This window comes from Portunus trituberculatus, chromosome 44 (genome assembly GCF_017591435.1).
Source record: "Portunus trituberculatus isolate SZX2019 chromosome 44, ASM1759143v1, whole genome shotgun sequence".
NCBI classification, from domain to species: Eukaryota; Metazoa; Arthropoda; class Malacostraca; order Decapoda; family Portunidae; genus Portunus; species Portunus trituberculatus.
Genome location: NC_059298.1, coordinates 15,478,482 through 15,489,191, shown reverse-complemented (window position 1 = coordinate 15,489,191; position 10,710 = coordinate 15,478,482). Strand labels below are relative to the sequence as shown.

Genomic DNA, 10,710 nt, shown 5'->3' with positions numbered 1-10,710 from the left:
AATGTCTGTCAACAGCCAAGCTCAAACCGGTTATTCGCGTGCCAGCCATCATTTTCGAGGATGAACCATTGAAGACAAGTCAGATGCTTCGCTAATGGACCAAACCACACCTGATGGTAGGGAAGTCTGTTCGTGGGCTATGAGGGAGAGGTTTTTCAGACTATGTTACGAATTCGCCAAGAGAGCTCTAGTAGTATAACGTATATAACTATATCAGTGGTGATTTACATCTGTTTCATAAACATTAGCAACATAAATTTAATAGGAAATTATAGAAAAAGGAAATTTTTTTTTATGTGTGTGTGTGTGTGTGTGTGTTTTACATCTCATCTGTTACCAAAACATTTTTCCTGAAGTTAATCATCGTTTATCATTTTCACTAACTCTCTCCTCACACTTTTGAACTTTATGCAGGTATTTTATCTGTTTGGAATACTGCATACTCCCATAGCTTTGTATGGGAAAATCAATGGATACAACCTTATTAAACTTGAAAACTTTTCGCTTCCCCAGCTCCCGTCCTTTAGCAGACTAATGACCGATCTTTCACTTCATGCCTCGGTATTGCATGTTGCTAGCGTCTACTGTTACTCTGGTGAACTTATACAGAGAAGTTGTGGTTCCCCATTCTTGCGCTGTACAATACCTTCTACTCTGTCTCACCCTTAGTCGGTCCATGCACCTTAGTGAGCCTACCAATGCATAAGTTAATCAATGTTTTTTTCATCTTCATCCCTTTCACTGATAAACTCTCTTTAACCTAGTGCTTCTTTTTGCCTATCCTATTTCCTACGACTTGAACTGTTTTCAGAAAGGAATATGAATTTACTTCTGAAAAAGGACCACATTTAGAAAATTTTCCATAGTAATTACTTTTTGGATGCAATATCATTAACCCACACACTCTCTCTCTCTCTCTCTCTCTCTCTCTCTCTCTCTCTAATCCTCGGGAAAATCTTATAATGTAAAAAAAATAAAGATACTTCAAGGTTCAGAAAGATGGGGTTTTTTTCAGCCGAATGTCACGAACTTTGTGAACAGACTCCGTGCGAATAAGATAATTTCCCAATGTTCATGTGTGTACAGTACTAGAACAGCTGCAATCTTGTTTCCAGGAATAACTGCAAGCGTGAGTGCTGTAAATGAGACTCCAAAGCAGTGTGAGGGACATTTTGCGTTTCGGGAGATATAATGCAATAAATAGCAGCTTCTCATTTTTTTTTTATTTATACCATGTAAATTAAACCTATTACCAGTTTATTTTCACCTCTACATGATGATATTGTGTAAAAAACATCAAAGTGCATTATAACATGCAAGTACACAAAGTTCATACTGTAACATGCATATCAAGTTTTTATGTCTTAGATACATAAATGCAGACGTTTGAACAAAAAAGTAGAATGAACCTTTGCCATTAAGTTAATTGTATGTCTGATGTGTTGCCTGTCACCGTAAGTCTAGCTAGAATAAGAACAAGGAATATTCATAATCTCTCTGCCAACTCTAAGTTTACAGTATTTTCATTGACAGTACTATGCTTCAGGTTTTCTCATGAAAAGATGGGGATCAGTGAATGTTCTCTAAGATATAAGTTATTTGGTGAAAAGGTATGAAAATAACAGAGTTGAGATAACTTGATATGAATGTAAGTTTAAGTTTTTAAAAATATTAGATTAGATCATTGTTACACTGACAGGAACGATGGATCAATACATCACCATAACACATCTGGTATACATAAAACTTTGAAGTCCGTGTGTCTGTGTGTGTGTGTGTGTGTGTGTGTGTGTGTGTGTGTGTGTGTGTCGTAGAGAACTGAAATTTTCAGTTCAAATAGGATGGAATCAGGAAGGTGGATTTGATTATAGCCTGAGATGAGTTAAAATTAACTTTATCTTTTTTGCTTTCGTCACCTTTAGAAGAATTTCAATCATTTTCATATCACTGAAGAGTTCTTTGGGCGGCTCAACCATGCGTGCAAATTTGAAATCACTAATGCATATCATGTCAGAAGTCACAACAGAACTGAAAATTCAAATAATATCAAATTTGGTAATCCATTCACTTACAGGTGTGTCACAATAACTTTTGTTCCAATAGAAAATTTGCATTTATCTTTATTAAAACTATCTCATTTCTTTTAAGGAGAAATTAACAAATTTAACAACGAAAATCAAAATTTCACCACAAGATTTGCTATTTTGGTATAGCCAATGACTGAATTCAGTACTATCTAAAAACTCTTTGAGAGTCTCATCTGTATGTGAAATTGTGAGGTCATTAGAGTAAATTGTGACCTTCGTTAAGTCAGAGATCATTCTTGCAATTTTGATGATCAGATACTCACTCATGTTAATATCGTCTTGTCTCACGCTCTTTAAGTGTCCCAGCCATGTACGCTAGTGAGAGGTCAGTGATGTATAATGCAGATGTGATTTCGGTAATGTGGATCTTTGACTTTACTGAGAGAAAAGTCATAAATTCTTTTGGCTATAATCTTTTATAGCATTGTTGAAAACCTCTCTGGAAGCTCAAGTTATTTATGTAAATGAAACGTCAGTGCCATAGATCATAGAACGTCTCAGTCAGATTAGAAATCACAAAGGATAGGAAAACTGGAGAGGGGCAAAAGATCACAAGCTTCCTGTTCCTCCTTACATGTTTCTTTGGGCAATGGAGTATGGATACTCAAGTGTTGTGTACGGTTGATTTACTTGAAAATCCCTATAGTCTTCCATGAGAACTATTCAAAGAGAGCAAAAAGAAAAGCTCCGTGGTAGGTGAAGTATTACTGGGCATGAAAGGACTGTAGATATGTGACTATGCAAAAAATGAGATACATACAAAAAAAAAAAAAAAAAAAAATCTAACTAGGAAACAATCAGGTTGACCCATAAGGAGGCTTGAGATTGTCTCCAACGAACCAAAGACTTCACAGCATAGGCTGACTAACTGCATCGTCCGCATTTTTTGTTGGTTCTGTAGTCTTCACCGACGATTTCTGAAAGATAGAGACTTTCAACTAACAGAAGGAATCAGGAGGAGGACGATGATTTTATGAAGAAATCTAAGAGATGGCACCAAGACATTCTTCAGATATGACAAGCACTGATAATTATAACGTAAGAGTTAGACTATCTGGTGATACATCAAGCATAGTCAATGTCAACCCACCACCTTGTGCTGCACCAGATGAAGCTCAGGGAAGGTGGGATTGCCTACGCGGAGTGAGGGCGGCCCAGAGGCCATGGCGGCGGCCAGCATCACCACCGATGCCAGGCAGAAAGGAAAAGTGAACACCGGCAAGCCATTCTACCAAGAGAGAGAAAAAAAAAAAGATAAATAAATAAATAAATGGAAAATTATATATATATATATATATATATATATATATATATATATATATATATATATATATATATATATATATATATATATATATATATATATATATATATATATATATATATATATATATATATATATATATTAGTCTCAATAGCATGAAAGGACTCGATGTCACAATAATATGCTGATAAAAAAGCTACATCACCAAAAAAAATTGCAGCAGGCAGCCAAACTAACAACAACTGTGCTCTGCTTAGAGAGGTGCGCACTTACTGCAGCATAAACGGGGCCGAGAGCAGACTGAATGAAAGTGGCAAAGACAGCATTGATAGCGGCCAACAGAAGAATGCGTGGCTTGGGCACCATGAAAAATGAGATCGATCCAGCTGCCAGGAAGCCATTGTAGCCCCACACACCGTGGTACACGGCGGCGTAAGGTGATGATGACACCAACAAACCTAAGGCAAGGAAATCATGTCACTGTGGTCTTAATTGTAGGCCCTGTATAATTTGTTACATCTAATGACAGTGTGACCTCACATATCAAGATAGACGAAATTTCTGTAGTGACAGTAACCTGAAAAAGTGCCCAGAGCGGCCCCCGTGTAGCTGGCGAGAGCGAGGATCGGAGAGAAAATGAAGAGGGCCAAGTACACCAGACAAGAACACGCCACATCCTCCACCGCCCAGACGTGGCCTGCAGCAAGAAGAGTGCCACGGAATACCTGTGAAGGACACACATATTATTCGCACAATCCTTCTGGAAGGCAAAAAGTTGTCACAAAGAGCAACTTCCTGACGTGTCATCATTGGTGCTCCCTCTGCTCACTTTGAGAAGCACACTGTTTCATCTTTACCTGGCCCCAGTGGATGGCCTCCTCAGCAGCAGAATCAGCAGACGACGAGTCGGTGGTGGTGGTACCATAACCTGCCATTTTCATGCAGAGGAAGGTAGTGGATACTGCGATGTTGAAGGGCAAAGTTAGAGCGGGAATGTTGTGTCCCTCCATGATCCTTCCCAAGCCTCCCATCACACACACTCTGCCAGGAGGAAGGGGACAGGAAATTCTTTCAGCAAGAAGGTATTAACATGCTGCATTTGTTGTTGTGACAAGATTCATGACTATTTCCACGAGAGAGAGAAGAACAGTGGTAATACCATTGTATAGGTGACGACACAAGTTAGTCTGCTGAGAGAATTATTACTACATTATGTAGAATTCTTTATATAAGTAGTAGCTTACCTAAGATTCGCTCTTGCATAATCATATTTCTATTCAAAATATATCTCCTACTTCAGAAACGGCAGCATGTAAAAATAGGGACTTGCTTGAACACATAATGTAATAAGAGATGAAATTGCGGGACACAATATCTCTTTTAAAGGATAAAAAATATCTTCCCTCTGTGCTAGGGATGGTGAAGCAAACAGAGATGGTGACAGTGACTGGGGAAAGTGTGGCAGTGAGACATGGAGTCACAGCTTTCGTAGTATCCACAACAGACTCCAATTCACGAATAGACTGAAACTCACGTGAACACAGCGGCAATCACCATGTATCCCCAGACAGGCAATGGTATGGCCTCCCCAAACACGGCGGGGTAAAGAGCGGTGGTAACAGTACCGATGAGCACAGCGTTGAAGTTGCTGTGACCGGCTGCCACAGCATCGTCCTGCCAGTTTAACACCTGTGGGGCGCAATGGTGGTAATGAATAATCACACACAAACACAAACAAACACACACACACACACACACACACACACACACACACACACACACACACACACATTTGTGTATATATATATATATATATATATATATATATATATATATATATATATATATATATATATATATATATATATATATATATATATATATATATATATATATATATATATATATATATATATATATATATATATATATATATATATATATATATATATATATAGCTAGATAGATATAAATAGATATAGATAAGCAAAGATGAAATGGTGCATGCAGCTTTACCGCCGAAAGGAATATTTCATACCTTGGCGGTGAAGATCGCTGTGAGGGAGCACAGGATGGCACCAAGGCCAGAGTAGACATTACCCACGAAGAGGCCGATGAGAATTAAGAGGCCCGTGAGAGGGTTGTTGCCGAAAGCCACCTGTGGGGAAACTGTAACTAAGGACAGGCATCGCTAGGCACAGTATTGAATATAGACAGTGATTTATGAGTTTGCTCGGTGGTACATCGCAACTGTGTGTGTGTGTGTGTGTGTGTGTGTGTGTGTGTGTGTGTGTGTGTGTGTGTGTGTGTGTGTGTGTGTGTGTGTGTGTGTGTGCAATAGGAACCTACCTGTGCGATGCCTCTCAGTACGCTGTCAATAATTTTGACCACAACAACGGGTGACTTCCAGGAGAACTTGGCGAGGGCTTCTCTCACGGCTGGAGCATCGCCGATCAACCAACCTGACACCGACGGCTGGCCACAAAAGATACGCTATAGCAACAAAATAAGCACAAGGCAAAGATAAAGTAGTGTGTAGAAAACAAAACAAAACAAAACATTAATCTCCGGCGTCAGGCGAGCATTGTAGGCAATTGTAGTCAGTAACCAGAGTGATCATGAGTGACATACAGCAGTCAACGACAAGGAACAGAAGCTTCTTACATATATTGTTTTTTATTTTGCTATAAAATTATCGTGTGTGTGTGTGTGTGTGTGTGTGTGTGTGTGTGTGTGTGTGTGTGTGTGTGTGTGTGTGTGTGTGTGTACCAGTATATATGATTGCCATACATGATTGCAATCACCATGAGAGAGTAATGCAGGGGAACGGGGAGCATTGCTGCTCTTTTCTCAAATGTACGAAAGGATGTAACGACGATAGACTGCATAAAACTACAAGTCCAATTGTAATGGTCAGCCACCATATTTTAATGAGCTCAGTAACGGTCCACAAGTCTACCTCGCTCTCGCTTGAGTATAGTTGCTGTGGTCTTTGGGGTCAGACAAAAAAAAAAAAATTATAGTCTCATTAGGCGAGATCACATGCATGCATCACGACTACCCAGCAGTATTTATTAAAAATTTGTCCTCTTTAACCTCGCACTATTAATGGGAAATGATTCAGCAGGGAACGATGGAGGGAGTGAGGAAGGAGGACAAGGGAGAGAGAGAGAGAGAGAATAGCAAGAAGATCGTTGAGAAGGAAGAAAAGAGCAACCAAAGACAGTCTTGGTTATCGTTTTAAGGATTTTGATGAAACTTTTTGCAGTTTCCTTACATGTCAAAAGCCTTTTGATAGAGTCTGGGAAAATATTTCCTTTCTAAACTGTCCTGCTACGACTTCTATCTTATTCTCAATATCTTCATCACAAGTTTCGTTTCTGATGCTTTTGTAGAGGCTCAGTCTAACGTCCAGAGCTCCCGATGTAGTCGTTGTCGATGATATGGTTGATTGAAAGCACGTGGATTTCTTCCTTTTTATAAGATGGTTTGGAAAAAGGCCAGCTTCCGGGAGTGAGACCAGCAAGTCCCGAGAAGAGCAAGAATTCCATGAGGATGCTGTGGCGACAGAGGGAGGAAACGCGATGATTGGCAGATGAATGACGCGAAGGTAAACGGAGAGGACTTAAGAGGCCATAAATGAACCCACAAGAGAAGGGGAGGGTACTAACATGAATCATGACATCCCGGGAGACCGAGATTACTGCAGGTGGTAGTAAGGGTGACTGCTCCTCCATATCCCAGACTGCCACGCCATTTTTACCTAGGCTTTTGCAAAACTGTTGACCACATTACGACTTAAGAGTAGAGAGGAAATAATTGGAAACCTCTAAAACCTCATTAGGATGTATTATGCAGTAATGCTGTAGAATTACTGTGTCACTTAGCATTATTGACTATTCCATATTGAACTGTGTTAAAATAAGGCTTAGATAAAGTGGTTAGATAAAGTCTTGTGATACGTAGTTAATGACTGTAACTGACGGCTCTTAGCAATATGGTCAGGAAAATCTCTCTCTCTCTCTCTCTCTCTCTCTCTCTCTCTCTCTGGTTATGGTAATGATGATGAAGCTTGTGATGCTACTGATGGTAACAGCACCATTACCACCGGCATGGTTGTTGATGGTAGTGGTGGTGGTGGTGATGGTGGATGATGATGGTAATAGTGAGGATGCTGTTGTTGTTAGTAGCGCTGAGGGGTGCGCCGAGGCTGGCAGATGTACAGGAAGCTCTTGTTAACTCTGTATGAGTAAGTAAGTCACTGGTGGAGGCGGCTGTCAAGGATGAATGAAATCTTGAGAGAGAGAGAGAGAGAGAGAGAGAGAGAGAGAGTCTGAGGGATTGGTATAGCAATCTTACATACACACCCACTCATCCATCCAACCACTCATCCACATGTGGACGCGCGCCCGCGCGCGTAGGCACACACACACACGCGCACCCATCTACCGCCCCCCCCACACACACACATACATACATACAGGCAATTAATAGTTTTTTTTTATTTATTTGTTTAATCTTATTTTTTGCTCTTGTCTCTTCCTCCTTTGTGCATAAACACACACACACACACACACACACACACACCATTTTTACACACCACGTAGTGTAGCGGTTAGCACGCTCGGCTCACAACCGAGAAGGTTCGGGTTCGAGTCCCAGGAAGCAGCGAGGCAAATGGGCAAGCCTCTCAATGTGTAGCCCCTGTTCACCTAGCAGTAAGTAGGTACGGGATGTAACTTGAGGGATTGTGGCCTTGCTGTCCCGGTGTGTGTAGTGTGTTGTGGTCTCAGTCCTACCCGATGATCGGTCAATGAGCTCTGAGCTCTCTCCGTAATAGGGAAAACTTGCTGGGTGACCAGCAGACGACCGTGGTGAGTTACACACACACTAAAGAGGGTCCACCTGTCAAACCAGTGTCTAGCACATACACGAGGCATGAGGCGTGAATAACTTTGTTCCTTGTAGCAGAAATGAAAGCTGCCATTATCATGACAAACACCGTAATAACTGCACAAAGTAATAAATGGCTATTTTTATAAAAAAAAAAAAAAAATTGTGTGTGTGTGCTTTATGTAAAGCTTGATGCGTTTATGAGTTTTTGTTGCAGATGGTGCGAATGTTGGGTAGGCCAGGAGTTCTTTACTACCTGCGTGGCTAACATGAAACTCATCAAATGTTTCTTTTTAACACGAAATACATCTTCAAATTACAATATCATAGAACAAGGAAACATTCCCATTGGAGATTACATACAGCCTTCTCATAGCAATGATATACATAGCAAATAACTATTGCCATACATAAATCAAAATAATCCATTCAATATGAATATCATAAGAAAAATAACAGTGTTTGCCTACCAGTTTCTGTATGAAATCCTCCATGTTGATCGCACAGTTGGTCGCAGAGAGCAAGACTGTGTGAGGGCTCTCTGCTGCTTATTTCAGACCTCTAGACAGACTAGTTGCGGAGGATGCCGCAAGAGGGAGCGATGAAACTGCTTACTGGGTGCAAGTTGATGAAGGCTGGCAGAGCACAACACTACGACTTCCTTGGGTATGAGAAAAAGGCTTACCATCTTCCCTTAAAAACCCTTTAATGTAGCCTATTAACATCTGCGCGCGCATCCTTACTAACGCAGTGACGTCATACACAATGACATGCAAGTGGAACAATTAGTGGACAGCCGCCAGTGTCTTTATGACTATTCTGGATGAGAAAAACATCGTGTTCAGATATACTTGGATTCTACAGTTATGGGAAATAATTTTTCAAATGTCTTCAACTATAGAACAGTGGTAAGGGCCTTGAGAGACACGTGATCAACATCTTTTTACAAGCCTTACAATTGGCATCATGCTGGGTTTTTTTTTTTTTTTGCGAAACCTCTTTTTAAAGGACGACTAACTGCGTGGTAAGTTGAATTCATGGTGTGATTAAGATAACAAATTGTTACGCCCTTGAGAGGAATGCCTTAATTTTTCTTTTTATCTAATTTGTAGCATTTCAAGCAAAGGAATGCGTCCTGATGGCCATTTTATGACACAGTGGAGACAAGTTGAACACACTCTCTCTCTCTCTCTCTCTCTCTCTCTCTCTCTCTCTCTCTCTCTCTCTCTCTCTCTCTCTCTATCTATCTATCTATCTATCTATCTATCCATCTATAATTTTTTTCATTTGGTCTTTGCAATCGAATAATCACTGGAAAGTTAGTTTTTTTCACGTTTCAAGTCTCATACATTGAAGCAAGATTTGCAAGAAAAGTCCCTCTCAAGACATAATTATTTTTTTTTTTTGTGTGTGTGTGTGTGTGTGTGTGTGTGTGTGTGTGTGTGTGTGTGTGTGTGTGTGTGTGTGTGTGTGTGTGTGTGTGTGTGTGTGTGTGTGTGTGTGCTTGGCAGTATGACATTCACGTGGGGTGTATATAAAGCCACATGGTGGGTGGAGTAAAAGCGTGGTGTTATAATGTAAAATCAATGTGCTTAAGGACCTTCTGAGTGTTGTTAGGAGGAGAAGGAGGAGGGAGGAGGGTGAAGGGAGAAGGAAGCTGAATGGACAGGAAAGGGGTATGACAACCAAATAAAACATTTAAACTATTTGTTGTTACTGCGCACTACAGCTGCTTACTGCTATGGTACGACAAGGACGTGAGCACCACCCTCTCCCCGCCATAATGTTTATCACTCTTGCTTTGTTGTGTAACTTACATATGGTCCTTCACATTTGGTCAACGCAAACACACCCAAGCACATACACACACACACACACACACACACACACACACACACACACACACACACACACACACATAGGATAAGATCGCACTCCTTTACTTCCTTTCAGACAGCAAGATTATAAAATCTTCGCATGCATAAGGGGAGACCACCACCACCACCACCACCGCTTCATTAAATGATATACTAATAATACAATTACTTTACCTCCACCACCCAGCACTACCACCACTACCAATACGTACCTCCACGTCTACTATACTACTACTACTACTACTACTACTACTACTACTACTACTACTATTACTACTAGTACTACTACCAATATTACTACTGTTACTGATAACTGGTCTTCTGAACTAGATAACAACATGTTCGTTACTCAAAACTTTCTGTTTCTTACCACTATTCTCAGTGTCCACCTTTCTATCGCAAGAGTTCGCCTTTCCTATTTCCACCCCTTAATCTCTGCCACTAGTAAGTTCTGAAACATTCTTCCTATATGTTTTCCTTTCTTTCCTATGATTTGAGTTGTTTTAAGAAGAGGAATATAAACTAGTTCCTATGTATTTCCTAATTCCTATGTATTGTGTAAATGGGCAATCTTTACAATAGTCTTTCA

The 10,710-nt window shown here is 40.3% G+C and overlaps 1 protein-coding gene across 2 annotated transcripts; it reads right to left on the bottom strand.

Annotated features, from left to right (window-relative positions):
- Positions 1-1,208: 1,208 nt before the first annotated feature.
- Positions 1,209-8,903, bottom strand: LOC123519052 (urea transporter 2-like). Of its 2 annotated transcripts, none has more exons than XM_045280207.1 (9): positions 8,715-8,903; positions 5,701-5,826; positions 5,390-5,509; positions 4,886-5,040; positions 4,209-4,392; positions 3,929-4,076; positions 3,625-3,809; positions 3,178-3,315; positions 1,209-3,004 (listed from the first exon to the last, which is right to left on the bottom strand). In XM_045280207.1, the coding sequence occupies exons 1-9, from the start codon at positions 8,736-8,738 to the stop codon at positions 2,936-2,938; spliced, it is 1,149 nt and encodes a 382-aa protein (XP_045136142.1). In that variant the 5' UTR covers positions 8,739-8,903; the 3' UTR covers positions 1,209-2,935. The 2 variants fall into 2 exon arrangements, with proteins under 2 accessions (XP_045136142.1, XP_045136143.1); XM_045280208.1 differs by having other exon boundaries at positions 3,181-3,315.
- Positions 8,904-10,710: the final 1,807 nt, after the last annotated feature.

Excerpts from the sequence above, each read along its gene's own strand:
- LOC123519052 (XM_045280207.1), bottom strand. The coding sequence starts at position 8,738 with ATGGAGGATTTCATACAGAAACTG. Across the intron at positions 5,041-5,389 it reads CAGCGATCTTCACCGCCAAG|GTGTTAAACTGGCAGGACGA; the intron begins GTATGAAATATT and ends TGCGCCCCACAG. Across the intron at positions 4,077-4,208 it reads AGGCCATCCACTGGGGCCAG|GTATTCCGTGGCACTCTTCT; the intron begins GTAAAGATGAAA and ends TGTCCTTCACAG.